This window comes from Bos grunniens, chromosome 10 (genome assembly GCF_055505025.1).
Source record: "Bos grunniens cultivar Pamir isolate PY7600 chromosome 10, Bosgru_T2T1.0, whole genome shotgun sequence".
NCBI classification, from domain to species: Eukaryota; Metazoa; Chordata; class Mammalia; order Artiodactyla; family Bovidae; genus Bos; species Bos grunniens.
Genome location: NC_141174.1, coordinates 69,216,277 through 69,230,599, shown reverse-complemented (window position 1 = coordinate 69,230,599; position 14,323 = coordinate 69,216,277). Strand labels below are relative to the sequence as shown.

Below are 14,323 nucleotides of genomic sequence, written 5' to 3'. Positions count from 1 at the left end.
ATAGAAAAGCCTAAAGATGCCACCAAAAACTACTAAAGCTCATCAATAAATTTGGTAAAGGTGCAGGGTACAAAAGTATTGAAATCTGTTGAATTTCTATATACTAACAAGGAACTATCAGAAAGAGAAATTAAGAAAACTATCATTTACAATCACATCAAAAATGAATAAAATATATAGGAATAAATCTAACTATAGAGGTAAAAGACTCATATTCAGAAAACTTTAAGACACTGATGAAAAAAATTGAAGATGACAGAACAGATGGAAAGGGATACTTATGTTCACGGATTAGAAGAATGTTGTTATCATGACCATACTACCCATCAGTCTATAGATTCAATGTAATCCTTATCAAAATACAAATGGCATTTTTCACAGAATTAAAACGATTCTAAAATTTCTATGGAAACACAAAAGATCCTGAACAACCCGAACAATCTTGAGAAAGAACAGCACAGGTGGAGTTACCACGCTCCCTGACTTCAGACAAACTACAAAGCTACAGTCATCAAAACGGTGTAGTATTGGTATAAAAACAAACGTCTGGATCAATGGAACAGAAGAGAGAACCCAGAAAACAACTTTGAAACTTACAGTCAATTAATCTAAAACAAAGGAGGCAGGAATATACAATGGAGAAAAGACAGTCTCTTCAATAGATGTTACTGGGGAAACTGGACAGCTCCATGCAAAAGAATCAAACCACTATGCAGTCACACCACGCACAAAAATAAATTCAAAACTGATTAAGAACGTAAAGGCCCCAAAACGATAGAACCTATAGAGGAAAACATAGGAAGTATGCTCTTTGGATATGTCTCCTCAGGCAAGGAAAACAAAAGCAAAAATAAACAAGTGGGATTATATCAAACTAAAAAGCTTTTGCAAAATGAAGGAAACTATCAACAAAAAAGAAAAGGCCACCTACTAAATGATGGAAATATTTGCAAACAGTATGTCCAATAAAGGCTTAATACCCAAAATATACAAATAACTCATACAACATAAAAAAAAAAAAAAACTGGTTAAAAAACAGGCAGAGGATCTGAATAGACATTTTTCTAAGAAGACATACAAATGACCAACAAGCACATGAAAAGATGCTCAACATCATTAATTATCAGGAAAATGCAAATCAAAACCACAAAGAGGTCAACTCATACCTGTTAGAATGGCTATTATAAAACAGACAACAAATGACAAGTGTTGGTGAAGATGTGGAGAAAACGAAACCCTTGTGCACTGCTAGTAAGAATATAAATTGGTGCAGCCACTATGGAAAATAGTAAATAGGTTCCTTAAAAAATTAAAAATAGAACTCCTGGGTATTTATCTGAAGAGAACAAAAACATTAATGAGAAGAGATCTATGGAGCGTGATGTTCAGTGAAGCATTGTTTACAATAGCAAAGGTGTGGAAGTAAACTAAGTGTTCATCAAGAGACGAATGAATAAAGACTTGGTGTACACAAACACACAGTGGAATATTACCCAGCCATAAAAAAGAACAAAATTTTGCCATTTGCAACAACATGGATGGACCCAGAGGGTACACACTAAGTGAAAACAGTCAGAGAAAGAAAAATACTGTACTTCATTTATACATGGATCTAAAAACACTAAACAAATGAATATAATGAAAAAAGAGTTATTTGTACAGAGAACAAACGGGTGTTTGCCAGAGAGGAGGAAAAAAATAAGTGAAGGAGATTAAGAGGTACAAACTTTCGTTTGTGAAAATAAATGAGTCATGGGTATGAAATGCACTGTATGGGGAATACGGTCGATAATTATATAGTATCTTTGTATGATGACATGTCATAACTAGACTCATTGTGGTGATCATTTTGAAATGCACGTGTGTGTGTTAGTTGCATCGTATCCGACTCTTTGACTCCAGGGACTATAGCCTGCAAGGCTCCTCTGTCCATGGAATTCTCAAGGCAAGAATACTGGAGTAGGTTGCCATTCTCTTCTCCAGGGGATCTTCCTGACCCGGGAATCAAACTCGCATCTCCTGCATTGCAGGTGGGCGCTTCACCATCTGAGCCATATCAAATCACTGTTACATGACAGGAACTAACATAACGTCATAGGTCAATGATACTTCAAAAACAAATAAACAAAAAGAAATCAGATTTGTGGTTACCAGAGGTAGGCGGTGGAAAAAGAGGGGAATGTATGAAAGCACTCAAAAGATACAAACTTCCAGTTATAAGACAAATAAGTACTAGAGATGTAATGTACAACATGATAAACATAATTAACACTGCTCTATAGTATATGTGAAAGTTGCTAAGAGGATAAACTCTTAAGTTATCATCACAATAAAACTTTCATCTATTTTCAATTTTTTATCTATATAAGATGATAAATATTCACTAAACTTATGAATCATGCTTTAAACCTTAAAGTTTTATAGTGCTTTAAGTCAACTTTATCTCAAAAAAAAACCTGGAATAAAAAATAAAATCCAACTTGCAGTTTAAAACCATTGCAAGTATTTAATTAATTGGCATTATTTTAATTAAACAAACATTTTTAAAGGTCCCTTACAAGTGCTTAGAGGGACACTCTAGACCTATGGAAAGAACAAGATTTGCAAGCTAAACTTGAACCCCTAAAGAAAAACTATGACTGTGAAATTTGTACTTTTCATAAAAGGAGTTTAACTTAAAAAACCTAACTTTTGATAGACTTACTGTTTATAAAATCTATCCTTAAGGGCATGAAAACCAAACAGAAACACGAAACATAAAACCACACACACATACACACATCAACAAAGGTAATCAATATAAAAAATAAGCCCAGGTAAATTTCCTGAAGTGAATGGTTCCAATCCTTGCCTTTCTTTGGGCACAAAAGGGAGGAATGAGAAAGAGATGATTTTATATTTCTTTATGACACATGTTATCCCTTCAGTGCAAAGAGAGTCAAGCATAAGGCATATTCAAGCAAAAAATGTTCTAGAGTCTGTATTTTTATTATTTGATCTAGTAGTTGAAATTTTTAACTTCTTCCTTATGAATGAGTAAGGCACACAAAAGACCCACTTTTCTTCTAAAACAATCGGGTGGACACACAAATCAACGCAGTGCCTCTTATCGTGGAGTCTGTCTTCCTCCTGGTTGCCCCCATCCTTCTCTTCACCCGTCTGTTCCCCTGTGCTCAGTGCCGGCTACACTGCAGCAGGATCTGTGAACCCCGTCGGTCTTCATCTGAAGGCCAAGCCTGTGGGCACACAGAACATCACTCAGGAGGGCAGAGCCCCCAAGGTCACAAAGAGCGTGCCACAGTGGGGCCACCTGAGCGAGGCAGGCACTGCTTCTCACTTGAGGAGAGGAAGCAAGCAGCAGCATCTGCAGGCCAGGACTGAGGCTCAGGCGTCTGCGGGGGCAACCGTCATTGTTCGCTGGAAGCTTCAGGTGCCACATCTTCACGGGCAGTGCTGTGGCAAGAAAGTACCAGGACAGTTCCGACTGTACCTTACAGGCATCCAAACTATTCAAAGCATGTTGTTAAATTTTTCTGTCTCAACCGTGGAAAAACAGGAAACAACAGGAAATGATCCAAGCTTTCTTAACGAACAATAAAAAGGACCCACTCAAGTCTGGGGTATTGAGAAGTTTGGCATGGAAGAGAGAGGGTTTCTGAGAGAGCTGAGGACGGAGCAGGCAGGGCACACTGGGTAGGCTGAGGGTCTACCATCCCCCTCTATCTGCAGAGGCTCCGAAGCAAGATCTCATTTGCTTCCTAGGAAAGTAACTGCAGGGCTGGATGATAAAGGAGGAGGTGGCTGTGCAGATGAGCGGCCCCGCATGGGACAGAGGCCGAGGAGAGAGACTCTGGGGCCCAAAGGAAGGTGGAGGCATGGGAATGGAGAGGAGAAAAGAGCTAAGAGTCATTTCTGAAGCAGGAACCCTGGGATTGGGTGACTGGCTCCGTGGGAGGTGAAAGGCAGAGAGGATTGTGAGGGCTTTGATGTTGCTGCTTCAGGACATCAGAGGGGCAACGGCACCATGGACTGAAATTGAAAATGAAAATCCAGGTGTCAAAGCAGAACTAACGGGGTAGTAGTGGAGGTGGCGAGTTAAGTTTTGAGTATATTAAGACTGAAGTGTCATAGGACAAAGCAGTCCCAACATTTTTTTTAAAAAATGGTTTGAGTTAGTTAGAGAAATATGGACTTGAAGGTCATCAGAAGAATGGTGGTGGAAATCCTGGTGATAAATCACCCAGGGAAAGTATAGAGAGAAGAAAACCAGAATGCTATCTCATTTTGAAGAGGTTCTCAAAGAAAAGGCTGGATGGAGAGCTGGAGGCGGGTGTCCCAGGAGAAGGGAGACCCAGGAAGGTGCAGTCCAGAGCCCTGGAAGGAGTTTGGAGAGGTGGGGTGCTGTCAACAATGTCTCTACAGGGAGGTCGCTATAAACAAGGATGGAAAATAAGCTACTGGGCTTGACAACCAGGAGGTCACTGGTGACATCAGAGGAAAGTCTGAGTACAGGGGTGGAGGCCACAGTCGGGTGAAGGAGTAAGTGGGAGTTGAGAGATGGGAGATAGTGAGCGTGGACTATTTTAAGAAGTTTGTGCATCACATTTCTGACCCTAACAATGGAATGAAGGGGAGGCAGGGTTGAGAGTTTATTTTTAGGTTAGGGAGATGTGAATGAGTTTTAGACTGAGGGGCAGGTGCCACTGAAGATGCAGGGTTTAAAAGGACAGGAAAGAGGGAAGATAAAATATAGAGAAAGAATCTGCGAAAGTGGAAGGGAGAATAGCAGGGAGGAGGACTCTGGGTCCACAGAGGGGGCCACAAATTAGTCCTTGGAGAACAGTTTTTTCTTTGAGTATTTAATTACTGACACTATTGAGAACTGCTGGTACATGGAGTTCTAGTATGGTTTTAGAACGCTCTGTAGATTAGACATCCATCTATTACCTGTACCTCTCATTATATGGACTCCTTTGAAGGCCACTGAAATGCCACTGAAAACACCTTCTCTGAGAGGTTTATAAGCAGGCTTAGGGAATAGATTCAGTCCTGATGGCTTTTATGCTTTTGCTGAGTGCCATGAGATGAAAAGGGAAGGCTGGGGAGAGTGCTAAAGGATTAGAAGAGCTCTATAGCATGACTCAGTGCCCAGAACCTGGGCTTCAAGGTGCTAAACAGTCTCACCTCACCTACAGCCCACGGTGTCATCAGGCATCAGAGAGAGAGAAAGCAGTCGTTTTCCCCACCCCACTCCATTTACAGCCCAAAGAAGGTCAGAATCCAGCAGGGTTTGCTTGGCGCAGCCAGTGCCTCAGTCTAAAGCAGAAAGGCACCAGCTGCCCTGGGGTCAGGAAGCTCTCTTCAAAACCTGGGAAGGTTGAAGAATTAGACAGGAAAGCCAGAATGCAGCACCCTTGTCAATTTGCATGCGATGAATATGAATTTTGATTAATCTTCAGGAAAAGTATTTTTCACTAGCAAGAGCGAATGAAGAAGACCGTGTCTGCATGTTAATCTCTTTGACCTCTTCCCAGAAAAATCAGCATCAATAACACTGCCTTTTCCAACAGAAGACACATATACACACACAACACATATCCCCAGACACGCATGCCATTCCCTGAAAGGACGCATGAACCCATTAACCACTCAGGGTTATGCCAAAACAACCAAAATGAAAGCATCATTCACATTTCAAGATGCTTCTGAATCAATCCTATTTGTGGATTGCCGCCAGGCACTGGGCTAAAGGATATAGAGTGATAACTTTTTGGAGCAGTTCAGCAGAGGAAATGAGAATTCGGTGCATGGTCAGCATGACTTGCAACAGTTGGTTACTTCGACACAGGTTTCCGTCTGCATCTGAAAACACAAAGAGCAGCATCTGAGCAAGGCCCCAGGGAGGAATTAGTTACCTGACAGGACACCTGCCAACTCCCATCACTCATGGGGGAGACCAGAGTGCAGGCTCTGCAGCGCCTCCTCCGTGGCCTTCGGCACTGCACATCCCTCCCTTCTTGGCTTTTCTTATCCTCCTGCTGCATACTCCCCTTCCCCAAATGCCTGTTTTGATGCTCATTAATCACCCCGCCAGAAGGTGGTAGAATCGTGGGGAAGTGGTACCATTTGCATAGGTACACGTGAGTCTGCTGAAAGCAGAAGCAGATCCAGGTTTTGTGGCTCCCAAAGGGCATATGGTGGGGGGAGGGATCCCAGTGAAACGAGTTACAGTCTTAATAGATCACAGTTAAAATACCTTGCTTTTATAAGCTGCACAAAAATATATGAGCATGTGAATACATTTCTAGGGCTGGCCCATGATCTTGGAAGGGCTCATGCCAGTGAGGGGACCTAAAATGCAAGTCTCCCTAGTTTCACGGGCAACGCGTCTCTGGATGGGCATAAAGGAGGAAGACTATGGGCAAATGTGACCTTGGGAGATTATGGGTGGGTTTACAAGTACCTATGATGATTTGTATCAAAGAGCATGGTTAGCTTCTTAATTGGGTTTCCAAATCCCACTGGTACCAGATAACAAGATTTTTTCCATACACTGGCACTGGGTATAAAGATTCCCCCTAGAGTGGTTTTCAAAATCTTTAACACCTGTGGCAGGAAGTGTTAGGCGCTGGTTGTTCACAGCCATCTATTCTCTGTCCTTCACCATGGATTGCATCACCAGGTTCCCTTGCCAGTTAATTTATAGTTGGGTTCAGCCATTGGGAACCATCAGGAGGAGCCAATGGGAAGCCATTGGGAGATGGGAGGAGAGGGAAGTCAGGATATTTTTCTCCTTCCCTCTCTGCTTTGGTACCACTTTCCTGACAGCTGCTACAGGTCTCTTCGATAAATGATTATACTGTTTGGCCCCTCTTTCAGGGCTCCAGCTCTCACTGGGATCTAAAACTGTATTCTCCCTTGACTTTAGTTATAAGGATGGTAGCAACCTTTGGCTGTTGACAGTCTCTGGGTATCTGGGCACAGTATCTCAACTCTACTCTCTGTAAGTAGTGGCCCTTCATTAAAGTGTCTTCACTTAAACCATGTGAATTCTGTTTGCTCTTGGGAACTTTAATGATTCAGTGGAAAATATCAAATTAAAGAATATACATGAATTGTTTTTTTTTAATCATTTTTTGCTCTTTAAAGCACATTATACAAAAGGGGTTGACACTTTCTTTCTTTCTAAGTGTACCAAATTGTAAATGAAGGACACAGTCCATCTGGGCTCAGAATTCAGAAGTCCTGGCTCATCCTCAAATGATGATCTAAAGTCATAGTTCATTGACTACAATGACTACATAGTTCATTAACTACTTGCGAAAACGTAAGGAACCCTGACGAGATCACTCCCCTCCCCCTCACCAAATGCACCAGTTCACCTGAATTCTGTTACTCTTACTTCTTGCCTTCCTCTGTTACCATGGAAAGCACTTCAGAAGCCAATGCCTCCACTGAGCTCTGAGGATCTTTTTCTTAAGGACAGTGACACCATCTTTGTCCACTTTCTCTCCTCCAATATCAACTTTTCTCTCTCCTGGTTTACTTCCATTGGCATTTAAATATGCACCAGAACCTCCTATTTAAAACAAAATGAAATAAAGCAAAACCTGAAACCCTTGTCCTCTCTAGCTGTCTCTCAATTTTGCTCCCCCTTTCAGTAAAACTTCACTGTCATCTATTTCTCATCTCCCATCCCCTTTCAACCATTCCATTTTTGACTTCTACTTCCATTATCCCACTAAATCTTTTATTTTCAGGGTCACTGATCAGGTCTATATTGCTAGATCCAAGAGTTCATTCCTCTGTCCTCATCTTACTTTATGACTCAAGTTGCATTCAATCCAACCTAACCCAAGCTGACAACTCTGTCCTCCTTCCTGGAACACTTTCTCCTCTTGGCTTCCTCAGCATCACACTCTCTCAGCTTCTCTCTGTGGCTCTTGTTCTGTCTCCTGTTCCTTTGCTGAGCTCTTAAATGTCACCATGCTGTGGCTCAGTCCTCCCACTTCTTTTTCTTTTCTAACAATTTTTAAAGTTAAAACTTAAGTTTTAACTTAAAAAAAATTAATTTATTTCTTCTAGGCAGGGAAATTCATCTATAGTCCTTTGGGATAAAATACCACTGATATGCTTGTGACTGCCCAACAGACATCTTCAGCCTTACTTGGTGAATCCATATAGATGTCTAATTTCAGACTTAACTCATCCAAGCAAAATTCTTGACCTCTCCCTTCCCCAGTTCACTTCTCCTCCATTCTTCCTCATCTCAAGAAATGGCACCACAACCATCCTTTCACTTACCCAAACAGAAAACCGAGGGGTCACCCTTTATTTCTCATTTTCCCTCATATCCAATCCATTAGTGAGCCTTGATTCTACTTTCAAAATAGGTCTCAAACCTCTCCATGTTCCCCCATCCTTGCCACCATTCTAGTTGTAATCATCACCATAGAGACCTACTTGACCTCCCTGTTTTCACTCTTATCCACCTACCTGCCATCTGTTTTCCACGAAGCAGCCAGGAGTGAGCTCCTAAAACCCACAAATGTACTTAATATGCTTCAATGGAGCCCATTACCCTTGCAATAAAGCACCGACTCCCAACTGCAGCTCACAGAGCTCTCCCCATTCTGGTTCCTTTTAGTCTTCCATTTCATTTCACATCATATTACTCTTCTCCATACTCCTGTCTATACCTCAAACGCTCCAAGCTTATTCCTACTTTGCATGTGTTCTTTCCTTGAATGTGGCCTTTCTTCCCTTGGCCCATTCACGTCATTTATGTCTCAGTTTCAATGTCACATCCTCAGAATGGTGATCCTTAAACTACCTCTGTAGCCATGATCCTGCCTGAGTTTCTTCATAGCACTTACCAATGATCTGAAGTTATCTTTTTTATGTGTTTAATTTTCATTTTCTGAGTCTCCACTAGAATATAAGCTTCGTGAGATCTGACCTTGTCTGTTTTTTTCACAACCATATCTCTAGGGTCCAGAACAGTGCTGATACATGCAGTTACTCATTAAACATTTACAGAGTAAATGAGTGAACTATACCAAGTAGGCGGAGAAGGCAATGGCACCCCACTCCAGTACTCTTGCCTGGAAAATCCCATGGACGGAGGAGCCTGGTGGGCTGCAGTCCATGGGATCACTAAGAGTCGGACATGACTGAGCGACTTCCCTTTCACTTTTCACTTTCACGCATTGGAGAAGGAAATGGCAACCGACTCCAGTGTTCTTGCCTGGAAAATCCCAGGGACGGGGGAATCTGGTGGGCTTCCATCTATGGGGTCGCACAGAGTCGGACACGACTGAAGCGACTTAGCAGCAGCAGCATACCAAATAGAAGACCCCTTAACTTTTCATGTTTCTTTGGATATTGTGTTTGCTTGTTTCATTAGCTATTTCATTAATATTTAATTGTTGTTGTTATTCAATTGCTAAGTTGTGTTCAACTTTTTTGCAAACCAAAGGACTGTAGTCTGCTGCCAGGCTCCTCTGTCCATGGGATTTCCCAGGCAAGAATACTGGAGTGGGTTGCCATTTCCTTCTTCAGGGAATACACCAAACCCAGAGATCTAGCCTGCTTCTCCTGCTTAGCAGGCAGAATTCTTTACCACTGAGCCACCTGGGAATCCCCAATGATATATAATATACACACTTATTTTCTTCTTGGCCACAACTTATAAAGTTACAATTAACAAAGTTATAATTTGATAAATCATTTTTAAGAAGTATTTAATCTAGCCTGTTACAGTTTTGTAAATCTTTCATTACTTGTTCTAAACTTACCCTCTGGTGAGAGAGGGCTAGTACCGCTAACTCTCTGTTTTCTGGCCCACATAATTTCTGTAATATATATCTCCTGCCACAAAAATTCTGTAAAACAAAACATCCCAAAATTCAGTGACTGAAAACAGTGATCTTTTATTTTCTCAAGCGTCTGTAAGCTGGCTAGGGGCTGGCTGATATTGGCTGGGCTTCGCTGGGGCTCCTCCCCTACAGGCCCCCGGCTTCCCTGGACCAGTGGGCTAGCCATGGTGTGTTTTCATGGTGATGGCAGGGCGCTGTAGGGTAACTGGAACTGTCCAAGGCCTCTTATCCTAGCCTTGGAACGGGCATGCTGTCACTTCCCCTTTATTCTTTTGGTCAAAGAAAGTCACGGCTGAACCTCAAGGCAAAGGGCAGGAACCTCAAAGTCAGGTGGAAAAGATCACTGATATGGAGAAGGCAAAAAACTGGAGGAGGGGACAACAATCCACTCTGCCACAATTATGGGATGCAAGTTTTCAATTCGGCATCTGACAACAGAGCTGTTACAATGCACCTCTCCTCACAGAAGCAGGGGTGTTCCTATCCCCATACGTCATGGCACAGAGCGGGAGGATCTGAAATGTATTTGTAGGGCGTGTGTCAGAATGTTCACAGGAGGCACGGGCACAATCGCAGACGCACTCAGTGTGGACGGAACCTAAAACCGGTTCTCTCAACTGTTCTTTGTGGCCGCCAAGCATCTTTCCGAGGACTCTCACGTATTAGGGAAAGGGGCTTAGACGTGTCCTGAGTGAGATCAAAACCAAGTCACACATAGAAAGATTCAGGGACCCAGATAGGCTTACTATGGAGAAGATTCAGGAGCGATATTAAAATTATCTTCAAATGTTTGTAATGCTATGTGTAGGAGGAGGTTTAGACTTCTTCTGTAGGGCCACAAACCGTGGAACCAGAGAGGATGAATAGAGAAAAATGACAGGAAAGAGACCTGGGCACAACACACGGTAGAAAAAATCCTAATCCTGAAGCCCGCCCAACAGCGGAGCCATTCCCATCACAGACACGTTCAAGAGGAGGCGGGCCAGGACATTCAACCACATCATTGTATCTGGCTTAGCAGCTGCTATTTACTGAAATGAAAGTAAAAGTGTTAGTCACTCACTTGTGTCCAGCTCTTTGCGACACCATGGACTGTATGCACTGTAGCCTGCCAGGCTTCTCTGTTTATGGAATTCTCCAGACAAGAATACCGGAGTGAGTTGCTATTTCCTTCTCCAGGGGATCTTCCTGACCCAGAGATCGATCCTGGGTCTCCTGCATCACAGGCAGATACTTTACTGTTTGAGCCCTGAAGTCCTACTCAATACTGGAGACTCTGCTAAGTACTTTAACAATTTTACTTCTAATTCACACAACACTTCTAATGGTGTCGGTCCTGCTTATAATTTATAGCTGAGAAAATCAACACACAGAGAGATGAGTTCCTTTGTTCTGTCTGGGTCAAAGAGACAATGGGTGGAGGAGCTAGGATCTGGCTGCTGGTTGGTTTGATTCCAGATCCCCAGCTCTCCATGACACTGCATAGCCATTTGTCAGAAGAGGGAATTCAAGTATGAAAAAGGGGAAACGGCTAAAGTAGATAAGCTTTATGATCTCTTCCAGTCCTGAGGGCTACAAGACTAACAGATGCCACTGGCATATTGGATTGGAACCAATTAATGCACATTTGAAAGGACAGCTTTTTGCATCTGATGATTTCTGAAAAACTCTCCTATATGCCTTGGTGGATGGACTCTGATCATTCAAGTTGCCTTTAAAATAAGAAGGGTGCTGTGCCTAAGACTCACAGTCACAGTCACTCTCCACTTACCTTGCACTCCCCTCTTCCCCAGGGTTCTGTGATGCCCCCGCCCTCCACACTTTGGGCATGTTAATCCTCACATGTTCTGGGGGAGGGCGGCTGGCAAATGGTAAGGCTGGGAGGGAGTGACTCACCCAGCAAAGGGAGGCAGAGACAGAGGAGGGCAGGTGCATCTCGGCATCTCAGTCCACACCCCGCTCCTCGGTGCCCCCTTTTCCACAGGAGAACGTCCTGGTGTGTGCATTTGCCCTCGTTCCCACCACTGCCTCTCCCTGATGCGACCTTCAGCATCTGTATGACTGCATCAAGGAGGCACTCGTCTCCTGCCCTCATCTCAGAGAGCAGCGCTTCTTCCTTCTCGAGGGGAAGCGCCTCCCTCTGAAAGGCAGATCTCAAAGTGGGTGATCCAGGGGATCACCTTCCAGTCTTCTGGATTTTATTTTGATAGTTTGGTATAACTTCTGTAAGCTGATTTAAATATTTCAGCAAATAATTTAATTTTGTTTGCAGCTTTAGGCTTTTGAAAAACACAGGGTGTCATACTAAAAATTCTAATAAGTGAAATGTGCAATATGCAATGTGCATAATGTGCATATTTTCTCATTACCATCTGCTTCTCCTTCTACTTCAGTGGAAGCCTGCTTTAAAAGGTTAAAACCTCAGTGGGACATAAAATGTCAACCTTACGTACTCCATCACGTGACCTGAGGAGCAGTGTGTGCTGCTAGTCGAAGGCCCACCCGACCTGTGGTCCATCTGCTCCACAGAACAAGCAGGAAAGCCATGTGGCTTCTAGAGAGTCATCTCTCTGTGAACCAACAACGGGGTTTCCATCCCTCGATTCAGTGCTGGCAGCAGCCACGCTTCATGGGATCAAAGCATCTCAGGGTGGAAATGACTTCAGCTACCTTCCACCTCAACCTTCTAACTGATGCATGACCCCCTCCCCTAAAGGCATCACAGGTAACAGGCCCTGCCTGTGCCCTTCCAATAACAGGACACAACTCTCTAACTACTCTACTGAGCAACTTTTCACTCTATTTCAATTAAAAACATTTTATCATTAATTGACTCAGTGCAAGGTACGGTCCTAGGTACCAAAGGAGGTATGAAGAGCTACAAGAAAACCCTTGTCCCCGAGGAGCCCACAATCTAGTGGGGGATAAGACACACACTCAAGATACTTGAACATCATCTCAGGTGGTCAATGCTAGAGGTGAAACCTGTGGAGACCATGCTGAATGGTGATAAAGTTCTGGGGAAGAAGAAACCCTATCTAGTCGTGATGACTCGGGAAGCATCTCTTGATATATGAAGTGAGGTGACCCAACATTTCAAGAGGCCATCTGGTCCAGCCCTCTGCCTCTTGGTTGGCCTGCGGACGCCGTTCTTCCTTTCTGTGGTTTAATCTTAAATAAGCTGTTTGCCTCCCAGGGTGACTATCTTCTCCCTGGTGATGAGACTTCTGTGAGAACAAAAAACCTGCAAAGGGCTGCATTCTAGGCCCCACTTCTTGCTGACGAGGGGTGGGGGCGACTTTCCTTACGCGAAGGCTTATCTGGGGGGTGAGGTGGGAATGACTCATTGCAAGACGGACATAGAACGTGTCCACACCACAGAAACTCCAGAGCAGAGTCTCTTCTTCCCCTCTGTTTTGGTTACCATGGAAATCTCTTTTGAGTGTGAAAGGATTTGGTAGCTCAGTTGGTAAAAAATCTGCCTGCAATGCAGGAAACCCTGGTTCGATTCCTGGGTGGAGAAGATCCCATGGAGAAGGAATAGGCTACCCACTCTAATATTCTTGGCCTTCCCTGGTGGTTCAGTTGGTAAGAATCTGCCTGCAATGCAGGAGACCTGGGTTTCATCCCTGGGTTGGGAAAATCCCCTGGAGAAGGGAACGGCTACCCATTCCAGTATTCTGGCCTGGAGAATTCCATCAACTGAGGAACTTGGCAGGCTACAGTTCAAGGGGTCGCAGAGAGTCAGACTGAGCGACGTTCACTTTCAAAGGCAGAAAGTCAGAAATTGGTATCCTGAGGGTAAGAAAGCTGTCAACACTGGGTGGGGGCAGGGTGCTGGGCTTAGTCGCTCAGTCATATCTGACCCTTTGCGACCCCGTGGACTATATCCCGCCAGTCTCCTCTGTCCATGGAGATTCTTCAGGCAAGAATATTGGAGTGGGCTTCCATGCCCTCCTCCAGGGGATCTTCCCAACCCAGTGATCAAACCCAGGTCTCCCGCATTGCAGGTGGATTCTTTACCAGCTGAGCTACCAGGGAAGCCAACACCAGGTGTGCTGAAACCAGAGGCCAGAAGATGGTAATGGGAAAGCTTGTATCAGAAAGCTGGGGGGCAGAGTTGGATCTAGAGCTAGAGCAGGACTGCTTCTGCTAATGCAGATCAGAAAGTCTGGAAACAGAAGAGGCTGTTCCACATAGAACCTGCCAGGCACACCCAGAGTTCTGAATGGACTACAAGGCGATAAACGTTCCAAAGAAACGAACCCTACTTGACAGCAAGACTGTTATACTCATCAGATCCTGCCTGGAGAGTGTAGAGAAACTGGCAAGCTGAAAGCAGGTTTACTGGTGTGTTGTGTGCTTGGGGGATTGATGTTTTAGAGCCTACAGCTGCAGCTGGGCAGGAAGTGCACGTGAAGAAGAACGTGGTGTCACGCACATGG

General features: G+C 43.8%; 1 protein-coding gene across 5 annotated transcripts in view; it reads right to left on the bottom strand.

Moving 5' to 3' along the window:
- Positions 1–14,323, bottom strand: part of RASGRP1 (RAS guanyl releasing protein 1) — an 87,022-nt gene that overhangs the window by 38,454 nt on the left and 34,245 nt on the right. For 4 of the 5 annotated variants that reach the window (XM_086318956.1, XM_086318957.1, XM_086318955.1 and 1 more), the window contains one exon: positions 5,757–5,862. The exons of the other annotated variant lie outside the window; for it this stretch is intronic. In XM_086318956.1, the coding sequence (XP_086175082.1) occupies positions 5,757–5,862 (106 nt within the window). The remainder of the gene's footprint in view (positions 1–5,756; positions 5,863–14,323) is intronic. 5 annotated transcript variants of the gene reach the window in all.